This window comes from Plectropomus leopardus, chromosome 1 (genome assembly GCF_026936395.1).
Source record: "Plectropomus leopardus strain MGB_pleo_1.0 chromosome 1, ASM2693639v1, whole genome shotgun sequence".
Classification (NCBI taxonomy): Eukaryota; Metazoa; Chordata; class Actinopteri; order Perciformes; family Serranidae; genus Plectropomus; species Plectropomus leopardus.
The window spans coordinates 21,587,742-21,607,326 of NC_142176.1; the positions used below are offsets into that span (position 1 = coordinate 21,587,742).

Genomic DNA, 19,585 nt, shown 5'->3' on the forward strand with positions numbered 1-19,585 from the left:
CAGCACCTGTTTAGAGATCTTTATTCACTGTCTTATTATTTGCACTGTAGATGCCATGTCCTCCTCTATGACCATGGAAGGCCCCCGCAGTGCTTTTTCCACCTCTTCCAGCTCCATCATGCATTCCAGTGCTTCAGCCAGTGACCAGAACCCAGTTCACAGCGCGAGTGTGGACCCAGAGGACACCAGGAGTAGCAGAGCGGTTCCAGAGGTTGTCGGAGCAGAAGGTGGGAACGGTAACAGCAGCAATGGCAGTAGCTGCAGGGGCAGCAGTGAGCTAGGAGGAGGAAGAGAGATGACCCCATCGAAGCGCCGCACTGTACTGAACATCTCGCCACCTCCACAAGATCTGTTTGATGACAGCCAGATGTCCTGCCAGGATGAGACATCCCTGGACTCGGAGCAAAGTAACAGCATCTGGATGGAGGACTCTCTCTCCAACTTCAGCATCATGAGCACTGTCTCTTACAATGACAACACAGAGGTGCCACGAAAGTCCCGCAAACGAACCCCTCGGCAGAGGCCTGGTCCGAAGTCTGTGCGTGCAGGGGAGGCCAGCATGGATGTGTTTGATGCAGACAGTGCCAAAGGTCCACACTTTGTCCTGTCACAGCTCGGCCCTGACAACAAGACTGGACTGAAAGGAAGGTTTGTGTAACCCACAGATGTCTTACATGTTCTCAGCTATGACAAAACACTCAAAGTTGACATTGATATAAAATAATCAACAGAACAACATAAGGTGTATAAGTAAAATTTAAGGCCACCACAAACTTCAGATAAGATAAGATAAAATAAGATAATCCTTTAAGCAATATAATATGAAGCGCGTCTGCGTGGGTTCTCTCCAGGGTCTCCAGCTTCCTCCCACAGTCCAAAGAGGTTGATTGGTGACTCTAAATTGCCCTTAGGTGTGACTGTCAGCGTGTATGGTTGTCTGTCTATATGTGTCGGCCCTGCGATAGTCTGGCGACCTGTCCAGGGTGTACCCCACCTTCCGCCCAATGACAGCTGGGATTGGTTCCAGGCCCCCCACCCCACCTCCCGCGACTCGCAAAGAAAAACATAATAAATAGGTTGTATTGCTCAATTCACTTTGCTGCTCATAGGAAGAATAGATATTGCATAGTTTTGGATGTACTAATATTGCATGTGAGTGATGATGTATAATTATCTATTTTGGTGTCTGTGAACTACTGGGAGCAGTGTTGGTTGAGAATTCTTCCAAAAGATATTCTAAAACTGCTACCATTAGTTAATAATCAGCTAGTGGATTTACAGAAAGAGCAGAGTAGTTGATACTCGTTTATCATTAGTTGCAGTGCTACAATAGTCCCTTATTTGGCGATTTGCTGGAGGTTGTAGCGAGTTGTGTCTATCACATTGCTCATAAATCTTCCATGTAAGAATCCGATCTTGTGACTGCTGCCATTGCGTTTCACCATTTTCATATTGTATATACATCTTCTCATACTCACCAAACCAGCAAAGCATTGTGCCCTGTATGGAAACTTCTGTATTTGTTTTTTTTCTCCACTCATTTTCTTATTTTTTCCTATAATATGTCACCCATCAATGACCAAAGAAGTCAGTGACTCCACTTAGTGTAGGAAGGTGTTTACTGAGTGGTTAATTTACCTTTTCATCGTTTATGTTCTCCCGGTGGTAGCTGCATGGTGAAACTCTTAAGTAGGTACTTTATTCAGAGTTACTATTGTCTTAAAGGCCCTTGTGGATAATCTCATACAGCACTCATCCTGACTGTCAGAATAATATTATCAGGAAATCACACATTGCACAACAGATGGAAATATTCAACAAACTACTCTAGCTCCAAATTTCCCACCACACTTTGACTGAAGAAGAGCGGTTAGATCAGAGGGGAGGGAGGGGCAGGATACTGAACTACAAACAATGGTCAGCCACAGTGAATCACAGAGCCTCTCTCAAAGACCTAGGATAAGCAGAGCAGATTAAATAAACAGATAACTCTGAATGCTTTAAGAGCTTGGCATAGAATATGCTCGGCTGATGGAGGCCTGTTAACTCTGCATTGCTCAGAGCATCATGGGGGGTGAAGAGAAGGGGGGTGGGTCTGAACAAATAGCGACAAGGTCATAATCCATTAAAGCGAGTTCCAGACATTCTTTGCTTTTTCCACTACAATATCAGAAGGTGCCAGCTAGGTTTAATATGTCCTTACACAATGGTTCCTGAGATATCTTACAAATTAGCACCTCAAGAATGGCATCTTCACGTTACTTAATTGATGTAAAGTCACATACATAATGCAAAATGGCGCAGGTTAAGTTTAAGAAATGAAACATGTTTGGGCATTGTCATGTTATGTACGTAATGCAAAGTTACGTACTTAACGTGAAGTTGCGTTGGTTAGGTTACGCATTTATGTAAAATTACGCAGGTTAGTTTAGGCAAGTGCATTTACTTTGGTTTTGTACAGGAAAAGAAACATTGGGCATTGTCACATTAAGTACTTAATGTAAAGTTACATACTTAACATAACGTTACATGCTGAATGTAAAGTTTCTTATGTAATGTGAAGTTATGTAAGTTAGGTTAAGGCCAGTAAAGTTACATAGGTTAGGTTTAGGAAAAGAAACAAGGTCAGGCATTGTGAAGTTACGTACTTCATGTAATGTCACCTACCAAATGTTAAGTTACATAATTGATGTAATGTTACATAGCTAATGTAATGTTATGTAGGTCAGGTTTATGAAAATGGTGACGATGTGCCTTAAAATAATTTGTTAACTTTGTTTCACTCGGGACAAGATCACTGTTCTTGTCTGGGAGAAAGTTCTGTTTGTTTGACTCATCTATAACCCCAGCCTGCCGCCTTACACAGAGTTTCGCTCTTAATACTACTTTCTTCTTTACTTATCCTGCTAGGTTGCACCAACTAAAATAAAAGTACTAAAAAATGTTTAGAATTAGAAGTAACATTCTGGTGTTTCTGTCAAATGGGTCTTTGTTACAGCTCTGATGATCCTCAGACTACTCACCAGAAAGGAGGAACTCTTTCGACGCAATACCCACAGAAGAGCGAGGGGAAGGAGTTGAAGATCCTCGTCCAGCCGGAGACTCAGCACCGAGCCCGCTATCTGACTGAAGGCAGCAGAGGGTCAGTGAAAGACCGCACTCAGCAGGGCTTCCCTACTGTAAAGGTAACAGCTAAATCCCAACACAGCCTCTGTAATGAGCTCTGTCTGTAGTCAATGTTTTGACTTTTCTGCCCTAATGTCCTTTATTTAAGGTTAAGTTGGGCTATTGCCAGAGGCTCTGGAATATGTGTTGTGTGTAGGATTTACTATTTTTAGAGCCATAGGGGCAGTGGGGCAAGAAAAAGGTCATATATGTTCGAGGTGAGTTAAGAGTTAAGGACACAGTGTGTCAAAAAGTAGAGTTTTAAACTTAATATCACAGCTGCCACGATCTTCATTTCATTTCGTTTCATTGTTGATTAATCTGTCAATTATTTTCTCAATTATTTAAAATCCTGAGATGATGTCCTCAACTGTTTTGTTTTGTCCACAACCCAAAAATATTTAGTATACTGTCACAGAGGAGGAAAGAAACCAGATAATATTCACAGTTAATAAGCTGGAATGAGAGAATGTTGACTCTTTTTTTCTTGAAAAATCAATCTGATTGACTGTTGAAACTGATTAAATGGTTATCAAAGGTCCAGTGTGTAAGATTTAGAGACGTGTTTTGGCAGAAATTGAATGTAATCTTCATTACTGTTTTTTCTTTAGTTTATAATCACATGAAAATAAGAATTGTTGTGTTTTTGTTAAATTACAATGAGCTGTTTACATCTACATGTAGAGCGGGTCCACTTTTATGAAGTCTGCCTTGTTGTTTCTACAGGAGCCCATAATGGATAGCTCTAGATAGGTCCATTTACATTTTTGCTTCAGCTGCCATATTCCATACCATATCTCCTACTCGCTTGGCATATGAGAGAAGTTTTAATTCTGCAACCATATCACTAGATGCCATTAAACTCTACACACTGGAGCTTTAGTAGTTGACAGCCAATCGATTAAAATCATTGCAGCTCTACTGAATATGCTTGGCAGGGCTATCAGAATCTATTATTACATTTGCTTGTCAACACCAGGTGCAAGCTAGGATTTGTTTTGGTTTTCTGATATATTGTCATGTATTATGGTGTTTTGTGAGTCATTGTAGATCTGTTGTGTCAGAAAGGTTTGGACTTGATTTAAACATCACCTCTTCATCCCCAGCATAAATATATACACACACATACATGCATATATATATAAATCTATACGTCTATATCTACTCTATATATGTGAAATAATGAAGTAATATTGATATGAAACGCTTGATTTTTGCCCGGCATGCCACCGGCATTACTGTAGAGGCGTGGTGTGTGACAATCTTTCCATGAGATTTTATATTCCTTGACTAGTGTATTGGAAACCGACCAGAGACACTATCAAGTGTTTTATGTTTCATGTGGACAGTTTGTTGTTAATGTGAGTCGAGGATTTGATCTGGAGATGAATCTGGGCACAGAGTAGCGTGAGTTCTGCTGGATCAGTTATTATTTGTACTGTCTGGGCTCATGAGGAGTAGGTGGACCCAGCTGCAGACAACAGGCGTAGACGTCAGAAATAGAAGGTAACGGCAGAAGATAACAAACACTGGTAGGCTTTTAAAATGCTGTCTAGATTAAAAGAAAAAGATGGTCTTGAAACAAGAATAACAAGAACAAGAATATTCGGGGTAGGGACTCGACAATATTGAGGCTTTATTGCTTGATGAGAAGTAGTCCAAATGCACTCGGACACCACTCTGAGGGCATCTGCTGGACAGGTAGGGAAACATCTAAGTATGTTTTATAATGCATATATTGCCTGTCTTTTTTTTTTACTTACACAGCTGGAGGGAGTGAATGAGCCAGTGGTTTTACAGGTGTTTGTGGGCAACGACACTGGACGTGTTAAACCTCATGGTTTTTACCAAGCTTGCAGGGTGACTGGCCGCAACACCACAGCCTGCAAAGAGGTGGACATCGATGGCACAACAGTCATTGAGGTGTCACTCGATCCAAGCACCAACATGACCCTAGCGTATGTACTTTTCTTGAGTTTGAAATAGGATTGTTTTTGCAAAAAATAAAGAATTTTTTTAATATGTTAAACAACAAACAGAGAAAATGTTGCTTTTATGTGCCAAACCAAACCAATGGCTTAATAATGTGATTGCATTATGGACACACATGTGAGCTGTAATGTAGATAAATACTTTATTGATCCCCTCAGAGCAATCAGTCATTGTAATGACATGCTGAAGAATTTAATGTTGTTAAGAGTTGCCAGTTTAGCAAACACTGAAAAGTTTGTTGTTTAAAATGCAAGCTTTCCAGGCTAACATTGCCTTTCTGTGCAGAGTGGACTGTGTTGGGATCTTGAAGCTCCGTAATGCTGATGTCGAGGCCCGCATTGGTGTAGCTGGGTCAAAGAAGAAGAGCACACGGGCACGGCTGGTGTTTCGGGTTAACATCCCCCGTTCAGATGGATCAGTGCTCACGTTACAGACCCCCTCATCTCCAATCCTTTGCAGTAAGTCAGTCTTTTGTCTCTGTTGGGATGTTCTTATGAACGCAGAAATGCCCTTGTATTATTTCACAATGTCAAACCAGTTTTACTAGAATTAAAAGAAGCAAAACAGACAGCTGACATGTAGTTTACATAATGAATAATTGCCATTGTAAACATAAAGAATTAGGAGGTTTAATCCTTGTCTGAGGTAAAGAGACTTTTTATTTATTTTATGCCTACACTTAAAGAAAGTGTATAAAGATCCCCTCAGATTCAAGTGTTATTAGGGTGTGGTTGGTTTCATAAACAGGAAAGGCGCTTAGGGCCATAAGAAAGTTTCTGTGCAAGTGGATTTTGGAGAACTGCTTTGAGAGAGACAGGGGAGAAAGAGAAGGAAAGGACGAAACAATAGAGGTGTGTGGACTTCTATTGTTTACACAGAGCCAGCATGCAATCCAGGGAAATATCTTTCCATAAAACCCCCAAAAAATTGTAATCCTCTGTGTGTGTGTGTGTGTGTGTGTGTGTGTGTGTGTGTGTGTGTGTGTGTGTGTGTGTGTGTGTGTGTTTTGTGTGTGTGTTTGGTTTGCGTGCGTGCGTGTGTGTGCGTGCGTGCGTGCGAGCGTGCGTGTGGGCAGAGAGTTGAAAAAGATTGGGCAAATGTGTTAGAGGAAAAGGGGGGCTGTTTTTTAGCTTGAGGTTGTTCAAAGTTATTGTTGCCATTTTGGAAGCCTCTTGCCAGCATTCGAGTTGCATAAAAATCTTTACTAAGGGTATTTGCTGATCTTGAAAGGTCTAAAAGTCTAAAAAAAAAAAAAGCCAATATAGTTTCCTAAAAAGGGCCATAGAAAGTACTGAAGAGTTTTAACTTGCATTCACAAAATTCTTGGTTATAAAATGTTTTTTTATCAAATTGCAGACTGTTAGAGACATAGCACAAATATAAACTATAAGTGGGGTTGTTGCAAAGGTGGATTGTTCTACAGAACGCTGTTTATTCCCTTTTTGTGGAGACTGGGGATGATACGCAGCAAAGGTCCAAAGGTTGGATTAGAACCCTGGCTGCTGCAAAGGACTCCATGGGGTGGGCACTCTGCTCACTGAGCTAGAGGCCGTCCCAAAAAAACGTCTCTAGTTTAACAATCAAGTATTAAAGGTGTATTTTGTAAGACTTAGTGGCATCCAGCAGTGAAGTTACACAACTGAAACTTCCCCTTTTGCTAAGCCTGTGAAGAAAACTGGGGTAGCTGACACAAAAACACAAATGAGCCTGTCTAGAGTGAGTGTTTGGTTTGTCCGTTCTGGGCCACTGTAGAAAAAACATGGTAGACTCCATGGAGGAGGACCCGTTCTGTATGTATATACATTCTAAGGTAACAAAAACACAGTGATTCTTAATTTCAAGTGACTGTAGAGTTTAAACTAATGAAAACACTAATATGAATATTATATACTGTTTCTGCCAAAAGATGCCCCCCTAATCCTACACACTGGACCTTTAATGAAGATTGAATTCGCTTTCTCAAAAATGCCATAGAAAGTATTAAAAAGTCCTAAATTGTATTCACAAAAGTCTTGGTAGGAAAATGTTTTTGGGCTTTAAGTTTACTTTAAGGCATTGTAGACATCATACAATTTCTTTTGTTTCTTTTATAAAACCTGTGAATTTTTGTTATCAAAATTGTTTATATCTGCTCTGTTTACAGCCCAGCCAGCAGGAGTGCCTGAAATCCTGAAGAAGTCTCTACACAGTTGTACGGTGATGGGTGGAGAAGAGGTCTTTATCATCGGCAAGAACTTTCTAAAAGACACCAAAGTCATATTTCAGGAGAATGTTTCTGGTAAGAAATGTTCATTTTTAGAATTTGATCATCTGTGGATATTTTAGTTTCATGCATGATAACTTTTCTCCAGTAAACATACTGCTGCATCTTCTGTCTTTTCCAGATGAGAAATCGTGGAAGGCCGAGGCTGAAATTGACATGGAGCTGTTTCACCAGGTAAACTGTGATTGCTCTTTTGTTATTTTTGTGCTGCATGATTAATGCCAATTACTAATCAGCTGAGTAGATAGAAGCAGCCATTTCAGATTTGTTTGGGGCTTTAGATGTAATCATCTTAAATGGCTGTTGGTTCAAAGGTTTAAGTAGTCTCATTGTGTTCTGACCTAATTACACTCAGTCTCAGAGGCTATACTGAGTGTGTCTCAACAGTCCAGTTTAGACCTTTGTCCTTGTAAACAAAATCTGCAGCTAATAGAGGAGGTTGTTGTGTTCAGCTCATTTTGGTGTTTGTTAAAGTTACACTGTAAAGTTTTCTTGCAGACTAACACAGTTTTGTTTACATTCATTAAGTCTGACTGAAACATATGGTGTGTAAACTGTAAGGCATGAATGCATTTCCAGATAAAAAAAAATAATTTCTGAAACCAGCTCTGTTTAAGTTGGCTGGTGGTTCTTTACCTGCTCTTTTATGAGGCAATGCTACATTTTTAAGCATTACTGCCACCAGCTGTTGAGAGGTGGAATTTTAACTTAGTTAATCTGAGGGATGCAGCCTTTGCATTTGTCATTTGTTAGGTATGGCAACACATCACAATTACTGAAAAAGAATGTCCCAGAGATATGAAATGTAGGAACTACATTATTATCATAATTGATGAATATTTTCAAGTTGGAGTGCAGGACATTAATATATAAATGAACATCCAGTATATCAAAGCCCTTTGCAAATGAGTTCACTCAGTGCAGAATATCGCTGCCAGGCAAAGCTCTCTGTATTTTGCAGTATACCAGAGATGTGGTGTTTGGTGGCTGTGGCGACTTTCCTGTGCTGGCACACCTAAATGGTGTGTTTTCAGTCAACTAAGAATTGAGGATGTGACAGACTGAAAAAAAAACCAAAAAAAAAAAAAACCTCTGCTTTCAAAGGAAGGATTAATGTAAAACTCACATTGGGACTCCTGAACTGAACTGAGCTTATTAAACTTCTGGTTAGGATTCCTTCAGTGTTTATTTTTTCAATGTTGTTTTTTTTTTTTACCAGGAGCTAAATTATCCACAGAGGTCAACAACTGGCTCTAGCGGTTTCATGTCAAAAATCAGGGTTTGCTGACACTGTTTTGCGTATCCCTTAGGGGTTGCAAACTATGGTGGCTGATGCAAAACCGCAAATGACACTACATAGAGCCAGTATTTGGTTTGTCCATTTTTTGCTAGAGACATGGCAGTGCAACATGTTGGACTCCATAGATGAGAACCTGCTTTCTATGTAGATATCAGCGGCTGATTTTAAGGTTCTAAAACATGACGTTTATTATTTAAAGGTGATATACACTAAAGAAAACATTTTTATATTATATTACATGTCAGTCCGTTTATACCCCCCAAAGCCTACACACTGGACCTTTAATATATAGTATACATTTAATTATGTAATATTAAAAGACAAACATTTATAACTGAAAGCAGCTGCATCTCTGTGTGAATCCAATCTGCATATTCTTTATCAACCTCCAGTCTAGTACACATTTCTTCCTCCTGTAGTCACAGCAATGTGCCACATGCTCATAATGTGCAAGCAAGGCACAGTATACAAAGTGATGACAAGCTAACAAAATATTTCTCATCAAACGTCAGTACTATTCAAAACCTCTAAAGTGTACCTTGAACTGTTGCATATTTATAACTTGTGCTCTAGCCAACTCAATGTTTGACTCTGATTAGATTTTCAGTTAAATCTGTTGTAGTATTTATTCATTTTTTTTGTTGACTTTTTTAAATTATCACCCCCCACCCCAGAATCACTTGATAGTAAAGGTTCCTCCGTACCAGAACCAGGCCATCACCTCTCCAGTGTGTGTGGGGATCTATGTGGTGACGAATGCTGGAAGATCTCATGATGTTCAGCCTTTTACCTACACTCCAGATTCAGGTTTGTTTGGGTCAATTTCAGTTCTTTTACTAAATCACATGAAGTTTCTCTTCATCTGTCTATTTTTACAGTCAAGTGATGGTGAGATAAGCTTTTTAGATAGCATTTAAACTTCCAGTTATGAGGTTTTTGTTTGCAAATTATTTAGATGTGCTGTCTGGCGCCACAGCTGGCTCACTCAGTTTCACAGTTTGAGAACACCACCACCTACAGCACAGTAAGATCAGAGCCAGTATTAGCAATCATTAGCAATATCTTTCAGGAGCCCAATACACAGCACATTTTCTAAACACAGGAATCCACATTCAGGACTCTTTTTCTTTAGCACTTTTTGTGTTTGAAAGATTGTTTGTGTTTCCATGGTATAAAACTTTGAAAGATGTGATCATCAAAATAACTCAACTATAATTTTGCTGTTTGTTGATTTTTATTTCTAATGTTGTGGGGTAATAATATCTGTTGATATTTGCCCTTATAGCAAAAAATGATGTTCCTGTGAAAAAAGAGGCACCTTCTCCAGTGAAGACTTGTTCATTTGATGAACAAATTAAAGGTACTCTCCACTTTATTAACTATTCAAAATAACCATAATTTTAACCTCTCATTTGAAAGCTGTTTTTTTTACTGATATACTGTAAATGGAGTGCATACTGTGTTTCATTCTTTAACTTACAATATACTGCCAGTAACATTTTAATGATAAGACTTAATGTACTCTTTGGTTTTTCTCTTACAGTTCTAGATGGTGCCTTGATGCCTACGCTGTTGCCTTTAGTGAAGAGAGAAGATGTCACTCCGATGGAAGTCACCAGCAACCTGCAATCTTCTAATGTATTTAAGGTGATATATTCATCTACAACCTTATTAAAGGTTTCATTAAAAAAAAAAAAAAAACACTTTTACATAGTAAAAGCTATTTATATTGGATTGAAGTTATTTGTTCTCGGAGTTGGTAAGAGAAACATCTCCTTTGTGTGTACATTTTTAACAATAACAGTGATAAAACACAATCACAAAATCTAAAACAAAAAATAAAGCACATCTTTTATCTTTTGTGTTTTGAGCAGACAGGTGACCTGTGTCCAGCCCAGCAGAACCCAGACATGACTGCAGGCCATCTAAATAAAACCAGACAATTCTCAAACAACTTGTCTCAGCCTGCAGGTGACCCTGACAAAGGCCAAGCTCCTGTTTTTCCCAATGCAGAGCCTTTAAGCACTATCCAGAAGCAGGACATTGCAGCCACCAGCTCCTTCTCTGTGCCAGCTGACTCTCTGCTCCAGCAGGGATCACAGCAGTTCCTCCTGGAGCCCAGAGAGAGCCTCGGGCAGGAGAGGCCCGGCAGCGGCTCTGGAGCTGTGGGGAGGCTGTGTGGAGAACCTGCGCCTCAACAGCAGCAACTGCCACTGTTCCCACCGGACGAAGTAGCCCAGCTGGAGGAGGCAGTGAGGCAACTTAAAGCTAAAGGGTTCTGTAACTTACCGCTTCAGTCTGACAACTCAATTGCCAAACAGCAGCAACAACAACACATCCAGCACCAACAACAGATCCAAAAACAGCAAATCCAGCAGCAACAGCAACAAATCCAGCAACAACAGCTTCAACAGCAGCAACAGCAGCAGGTTTTGGAGAACTTACAGCTCTTTCAGTCACAGATTCAGATGCAGTGTGGCATGTTTCAGGATTCCTCTCAGGCCAAGAGCGCGGAGCAGCAGGGCTCATCACAGGGAGTGGTGCCAAACCAGGGGACTCTTTTCCAACAGGCCCAACAGCAGCAACAGCAGCAGCAACAGCAACAGCAGCAACAAGCAGCTCTCTTTCAGCAGGCGAATGACCTGCTGTCGATTCAGACCAACTTTCTGCAGCAGACGCCCTCACACTCTTCACCACCCATGTTCCACAATCCCAGTTCACTGGCTGAACCACAAGAATCACAGGGGGGGTTGTTTCAGAAAGCCTCTCAGGAGCAGGTCCAGGCCGCTCTCTTCCAAAACACCATGACAGTACTACATTCTCCAGACCAGCGACCCTCAACCCCTGGACTTTTCCTCCCTCAGACGCCCCTGCCCTCACAGCTCACAACCAGCAGTGCTCAACAGCAGCAGCAGCAACAACAACAACAACAACAACAACAGCAGCAGCAGCAGCTGGCCTTCCTCAGTGCTCTGCAAACACCTGCCCCTGAACCACAGTCAGTATTTCAGGCTCAGACCCAGCTTTCCCCAATCCAACAGAGAAGCCCCATGGAGCAGCAGCAGCCCTCCCAGCCTCAGCCCCACGCACAACCAGCCCAGCAGGCGTCCCTGTTTCAGAACATCTCCCCACATCCATCTGCAAACACACTCTCTCCAGGCCAGCAGCAGCAACAGCAGGCCAATCTACTGTTCTGCAACAACCCCCTATCTACGCCGGATCAGGCCTCCAGCCTCTTGTTCAGCAGCCAGGGCCAGATGCCACCACTGACCAGCAGTAGTCTAGTTTCCCAAGAACCTCAAAACCCCTCTCTGCTCTTTTCCCAAGCCAGCATGGTGACAGTAAACCAGCAGGATCGCTCTGAGCCCATGGCCTTAGGGAACCCCACCGATCCACGACAGCAAGTCATGTTTCAGGAGCAACAGCCGATGCAGCTGGGCAGCAGCTCAAACAACCGGCAGGACCAGCCTGTGGGCCTCTTTATGCCTCAGTCTAACATGGCCTCTCTTCAGGGGGGGCTGGCCGCTCAGGAGCTCGCACAGTCAGCCATGTTTGCATCACAGAATGGCGTAGCAAACCTCCAGACGACCACCTCCTCCCCTGTTCAACAGCCAGGGACTCTGTTTCAGACCGCTGTCAGTGGGAGCATCAATCAGCCAAGCCAACCCCAACAACCTGGCCTCTTCCTTTATGGGATTCAGAATGGTACGGTTTATTACACAGGTGCACACCCTTGAACCTGCTGAGGTCGTATTAATGACTGCCAACAAATGAAGATGGCAAATATTGTATGAATTAATGACAAAAATGACAATAGCCAACGAGAGCCATTGTCAGCTCCCTTAGCAAATTGATTAGGTGTTTACATAACAAGTTCCTCAAACCACATCGCAGATAGTAGAGTTGTTAAATGGGAGAAACCGAATGGAAAATCTGTTTAATCGGAAAAATAGAAACCCCCTTTTAATTTGCCCAAAACATTTACTAAAGTAAATGATTTAGATATTTATTTTAGATAACTGTGACTCTGCTCTGAGGGGCATGGGGCACGCGAAAAGGAGGGTTAGAGGTTAAAATAAGAAATTGTATTGGGCCTAAGTGTGAGTTTGTAAACTAATTTTTCACCAGCTTTTTCTGTTCCCTCTCTTGCAGAATGTGGCCAGCTGATGAACACTTCAGGAAACACGCTGTCGGATCAGATTATAGCCATCAGCCAGTCTGGTCAGAACCAAAGAGAGAGTGATGCACACATCCAGTCCCTGCTCAGCCAGTCCCTGTCTCAGTCTGGGCCTGTGCAGAACAGCATGACTGCCTCTCAGAACATGGAGAAGATTGATGACCTGCTGGTCAGCCTGCAGGAGCCAGGAAGCAACTTAACTCGTTCGTTCTAACCTTCATACAGATTTTTCTTTTATTTTGATACACAGAATAAATGTAAAATGTGCTGATAAGCACATGCAGTAAAAGATTTGTGAATAACCCCCGCATCATGAAGTTCTGATTACCAAATATTTCTCTGCCCAACTAAAAAAATTATTTGGTCTACTTCAGGTCTGAGGATTTATTAGGAAAGAGCAGTGAAGCTGCTGCTAGCTTTGCTGAGTCAGTCTCGTACTCCTGAAATTGTCCTCATGGTTATTCTCCAGAGTGGCATGTATGGTATCTGTTATCTGATTGTTAAGGACAAACTGGACAAATTCAAATCCAGACAGTGAACTAAGAATGTGGGCTGGCTGCAAAAAGTCAATATCTCATTTTGACTTGACTGATTGAATCCCCATTGTAACAAACGTGTAGAATTGGATAGACTCCAGGTGAGAACAGACAGATTATGATTTACTGTTCTGAGAGAAATGCACCATTTGGGGATTTTCTTCAACCTTTCCTCCAAAAGTACAATAACTTAGTGGTCTTGTTATTCATTGAACTTGTGAAGTGTTGTGTTTATCTGTAGATATTTTGTCAGTGATTTTATGTGCCGCGTCTTTCACTTCTCGTGGTGTTTTCTAAAGTGTTCTCCAAAGTGTTTAGTGGTTTCCATGAATAGTGTTCCCTTTAATACTCCTTTTGTATTTTTTCATTGAAAGGAAGGTGGAGTGTGTGGTAGAGCAGAAATGTTTAGATGGACTGTGGTACGTATAGCTGAATACAGTGAAGATGTGGAAGGTCGCTGCTGGTTTGAAAATGATTTCCACCCAGCAGTGCAGAAAGGTATTAAAAGAAGGTTAGCGGGTAGAGATTAGGTAGAGAAATGTAAGTTAAAAGAAAAGTAGAAAAGATTCCTGCGCTGATCTGATGTGTAGTTACAAGCACGTGTCTAATATGTGGATGCTGATTATTCCAACCTACATTGCACCTGATAATATGAATATTTACTCTAGCTGTCTCTGATAGCCAACAAATTGACTTTGGTTGTCATTAATGATAAGATGTAGAGAGAAAACGAGCTCAGTAGATGTATAACTGAAGTAATGCAGCATTTTGTTGCTGTCTACAAGTGGCCTGGCTAAATAAGACATCTTATCCTTTTCGGACTTTTTTGGTGCCGTGATGTGGAGCAGTAAATTATGGCATTACAAATCAAAATTTGGCATTGAACAAGGAAACACTGGCACTAAAAAAAGTTCTTCTGAAAGATTAAACACAGGTATTAAAATGTGTTTTATTTTTTAAAATATTTTTTGCATCTGATGTTTTTTTTTAAATTGTTTTTTTTTTCATCATGACACTACTGTTTTAGTGTCTTTTTTAACCAAACTTTCTGTTGCTTAAAGGGAGGAGCAATGACAAAATGATTTAAAGAGAATCTGCAAAGTGTTTCCCACAGAATTAGAGTGTGTGAGTGTGTGGTGGATGTGTGTGTGTGTGTCCTCTCTAAAGTCTGAGGATTGTAGTGCAGGTGGAGCTCTCCATGAGTCATGTTTTTTTCTCAGCAGCAGTTAGTGACTCACGGGTTGGATAATTTATTCATTGATTTGTTCAGAGCTGATCAGACCAATGGATGTGAGGAGCAGCTGCTACAAGTGAATGCAACTTTTAGACCCAGCAGAATGAACGGTTAAATTTCACTTTCATTGCACTTAACGTTCTACTGCTCCATCTGTGCCCAGAATATGCTCTGCGCTCCAACACTCTTAATAAATGATCCAGCTCCAAAAAGAGAAATCTGTTTGTGGTGGCAGATGTCTTAATCATGGTGGGCCACCACAAATGCAGTTCCTTTAGAGTGACATTAATAAAAATTGGAAAATTGTGATCGAAAAACAAATCAGAACGCACACAAATTTTATATTTTTAATGGCTGTAATTTATTTTTCAGGTGTACTTCTACCAGTGCTAATGGAGGTTTTTTTCAATGCCAAATATGATTTTCGATGCCAAAACTTACTGTAACCTTTCTAGCTCTGTACAGTTGTACCTATAAAAGAATATTTGTTGTACAGCCAACAGCTGTTGGTGTGGTGGTGCAGTTAAGATTGTCACCTTGCAGCTGCAAAACATATCTTTCAGTTTGAGGTTATTTACCATCTCCACTACAGTGTACAGATAACACTTTGAAATCTAGGCAAGCAAACATTTTTAGGCTAACATTTAGTCTGTATTCATCAAAACCACACTTTCAGTTTCCTACTCTTGAGAACAGATTCTCCTTTTAATACATTACAAGGAGATTAAACTTTTAAAAAAAGTGTGGTGGTAAAAGTATAACGAATATTGGCCGATACTTTTTTTACATGTATATTCAGCACTTTACAATGCTGTTCTTTGTGACCACTTTACTCATCGAGGGTACAGTACAATCCTGCAAGAGGTGATGTAGGTTTATTTTTTTCAGCCGCCTCTTCCTCATTGTTTACAGTGAAGAAGATATTTTTAAAGTTTTTTTTAACTTGCTGTTACATCTATCAACTATTCATTCCCATAACCTCATACATTATTTATGTCTGAAAACCAGCTTAGAAATCTGGACAAATGAGTAAAAATGTGGAGCAAGACACTTTTATTCCATTTATCTTATTTCACTTGACAAATAACTCATTTTCATACAGCATTATATTATTATTATTATTATTATTATGTGTTCTAGTGTAATTTTGATGGCATCATTTTGCGTCAGGCACGCATGAAATGGAGTAGTATTCTTAAACCAGCTGGAAAAGAGCCTTTTTTAACTAGTTTTATTAATGTGATGGATTTAGTGAATGTTGATGAGAAGCAACTGTTTGTCGGCTTAAACTGTACATTATACATCTCATGCAGGTTAGGGTATTAACATGCAGGAACGAAGCCCATTTTACATGTTTTCTTGTAAATGCCGTTGGCCAGTGGCCTCAGGACCAAAGTTTGACTCGAATCTTGCTTTGCATAAACCCTGATGACGGGCCAATTCCATGGCTGTTGAGTTTTTAGTTCCTTTTTGATTTCATCGTGAGGCATGATGTCCTGCTGCCACACTTTTCTATTTGTTGTTTTATTTTGGCAAAAAAATAAATGTTTGTGTCATTTTAGCGTCACTGTAAGTGTATGTGTGAACAAGGGCTGGTCTCTGATGATGACGGAATTAGCTCAGATTTACACCTCAGTCGTTTTCTTGTTATTCTATGTACAGTTTGTTAGAAACACATACACACCGTTACATTTTATACTCTTTAAAGTCAGATTATGTAAACTTGACTAATGTGATTTGAGAAACTACGGCGTATCAGTTTGAATGGCTGTGAGTGGTTTTTAAAGGGACCCTACTCCTGAAGGAAACCTGACTTTGGAGAAAAGAGCTATCTGTGATTGGCTTTCTTCAACTTGTGAAACAGAAGAACTAAGATTTCCAGTGTTGAGTATTTATGATTTTATTTGTTTTTGTTTGTTTTGCAAAGTTTAGATCTTTTTTTTAAAATCTGTGTAGTACCTGTGCCTCTCATAGGAGAAGCATATTTAATTTATTTGTGTGTTGTTTATTTTCTCAATTGTTTCCCCTAATCATAGTTGTGTGTAGACTCTCTAACTGTATTGATGACAGCAATGTGATTTTTATGGGAGAGTAATGCATTCACTTGAGAAAAAAAATCTGCTTTGTTTTTCCTCAATTAATGAGATGATCACTGTAATTCAGAAAAATCTGAGTTTACAGAATTATTATTTCATTAAATCAGAATACAATAGTTTTCCCCCCAATTTAAACTCTCCTCTCAATTGTCAGATAATAATCTTCATTCATAAAAACAAGAATCTACAATATTATCTCTTAATTCAGGAAAAATAAGGACTTTTTTTCCATTAAAACTTTTCTCATACTTGTGAGGTAATAATCTTTGTAATGTAGAAAAACAAGAACCTATGAGATTATTACCTCAATCATTCCGAAAAACAGCAGTTTTTCCCATCAAAACTTTTCTCAATTCTTAGACAATAATCTTGTTAATAAAAAGAAAGAAAAAATAACTGGGAAAATATTTTCTTCCTCAAGTTGATGCATTATGCTCCCATAGATTAGGCCCCCAAACCTGCTGGAAAGAATAACTGGCACCTTGGGATGATGTTTGAGATGCCTTTAAATAAGATAAAGTAAAGTGCTGTGCACACTATGTACATTCCTGTGCACAGTTACTCTGTTTTTTTCTGATTTTGTAATAATATACATCTTAATGTACATATCATGTGTTTGTTTAGGCCTTATAATTGGACCACTGGCCCTGTAGTACTTTTTGACCAAATGGTTAGACACTTTTTACCGTCAAAATCATGAATCCTTCAAAACAGGACCAACAAATCTCAGTATTTTTACTATGAATATAGAACTGAATGTGATTATACAGCATGGCTGTAAACGTCTCGCTTAGATCCAGAATGTTTTTTTATGCACGAACTGGGGAGGTGATTACTTTTTTGAAATTACTGTTTCCTCATTTGTGTATTTACAATGTAACTGGAGATCAGAAATGTGTAAAAGTGTGACTTAGTGGTCACTAACTGTATGGAAAAGAGGGGGACTGTCTATAAAAGTTCTCATTTCTTTAAGATGCTACAGACTCTAACTTTCTTTTACTTGCAATAGAACAAGTGGTTTTCTTTTAACATTGCCTTTTAATTTAATATCAATAAATTGTTAATCTGCAATCACTGGTGTTTAAACCCCCCTCTCCAAAAAAATGTCACTTTAGACACTAGTAGATATTGTATGTGCCTTGAGGAGATCTCATAGTAGCGAGCAGACTGGTGTTGTTACCATTGTTGCCTGTCTCATAGCCAGCTGGTTCAGCTGGTGATGATTAGCCCTCGTTAACTAGAATGTTTTAAGCCATATGACTTTAATGTACTTTAAATGCTCGACAGCAGTGACCAGATAAATGTGGTTGTGGTTGATAAACGTGTTGTGCAATTTCTGTCATGCATCTAACTTGTTTGTATTGAAGTATCCATTGCATTTATGTTGTACAACGTAGATGCAGAGAAAATTTCCCTGAAACTGCTATGCAGCTAATATACTGTAAATGTAGATCTGTTAGTTTTTGAATATATATTTTTCTAAATAGTATCTCCCATTTTCAGCATAAAGGAGAAACCAAAGTAGATTTTCTTTCTATTATTTATGTTGCTTATTGAAATGTTTTCTGATGCTTTGAGTGCCGCCTGAAACCAATTTTAAATCTTTTAGTTAAATGCAAAATACCTTTTCTTAACAAGCATCTCAATTGTGATTTTTTTTCTGGGTGAAACAAGGGTCACTAATTGTTTGTCTTTATTCCCTTCTTGCTTGTAGGGTTTATGTGGATCCAGGTTTACTGTTTATTGGTGCAGTGGTTCCTAATAAAGATTTGTTTTCTGTTATTTTGGAACAATATGAATTATACAACTCTACAGAACATTAATTTTCATTTTTCATGTTTCAATTTGTCCCAAAGTTCCTGAGACTGGTATTGTTATTTTCCAAACTCCATTTGATTAATCTGCACTTCTGTAACATTTTTAAAGTGTCTCTTCACTCCTGACACAAGTGAACCACTCCTCTAGTAAACAGCCTATTTTGGGTCTGAAACTTTTTTTTCTAACCATGTGAACAATAATAATCACCCTTGGAAACTTTCTTCCTATTTTGCTTTTGTTGGGATGTTTTTATTCTCTTGCAATTAAATTTCTGTAAACTTTGCTGCTATCTATATTAAACATATATTCTTGAAATATGAAGCCTTTGAGCTTTTATTTCGTGGTTTTTGGTGTAAGATACTTTAAAAGAATACTTGGCTGTAGGACGAAGATAAACATGTAAAAAATATATATAAAAAGCTTTTTTTTAAATTCCTACTCAAGTGTTTTCAGTTTCAGATTTAGTTACTACCAAGCCAAAGCACCTGCCCTGAACCAAGTAAAGTTAACTGCCTGTGACTGATATTTGTCTTAACAGAAGTGCATATGTTGATATTTCATATCATCTATAAGCAGAGAAACAGTGTTGTGACAAAATGTAGCCACTTCATTACAGCTTGTAAACAGCTCTTTATTTTTTATTTAACATTCTTAAAGCAAACATTATTTTGAAGATGTAACAGCCAAAAATTGTAAATGTCCCTCTCTGTGGTCTAGTTATTTTGTTTTCAGAGCCATGAAAAGGTGCCTGCAAAATCTGCCTTCATAAAGCCTTCAGTTTTTTTTTTTTGTTTTTTTTTTTAAAAAGAAGTCATCCCTGTATTTTGATGTAATACATGGAAAAATAATAAAAAATGCCAGCTTTACGATGAGATTTTGGGGTATTGAGAAGGGTTCCTGTCCCCCACAGAATGTGATATGCTCTAAATATATAATGGGAATGTTTTGATTTTTATCTTATTTTTAATGATTGAAATCAGACTTCTTCGTAAATATACAGTATC

The 19,585-nt window shown here is 39.2% G+C and overlaps 1 protein-coding gene across 1 annotated transcript in view; it reads left to right on the top strand.

Annotated features, from left to right (window-relative positions):
- nfat5b (nuclear factor of activated T cells 5b) overlaps positions 1-18,896 on the top strand; it is a 44,291-nt gene extending 25,395 nt beyond the window's left edge. Inside the window, exons 3-13 of the mRNA XM_042488888.2 lie at positions 51-648; positions 2,999-3,185; positions 4,933-5,123; positions 5,443-5,615; positions 7,301-7,435; positions 7,542-7,594; positions 9,395-9,527; positions 10,006-10,080; positions 10,264-10,367; positions 10,595-12,425; positions 12,873-18,896. Coding sequence (XP_042344822.2) covers positions 51-648; positions 2,999-3,185; positions 4,933-5,123; positions 5,443-5,615; positions 7,301-7,435; positions 7,542-7,594; positions 9,395-9,527; positions 10,006-10,080; positions 10,264-10,367; positions 10,595-12,425; positions 12,873-13,111 — 3,719 coding nt within the window. The 3' untranslated portion in view covers positions 13,112-18,896. The remainder of the gene's footprint in view (positions 1-50; positions 649-2,998; positions 3,186-4,932; positions 5,124-5,442; positions 5,616-7,300; positions 7,436-7,541; positions 7,595-9,394; positions 9,528-10,005; positions 10,081-10,263; positions 10,368-10,594; positions 12,426-12,872) is intronic.
- The last annotated feature ends 689 nt before the right edge of the window (positions 18,897-19,585 follow it).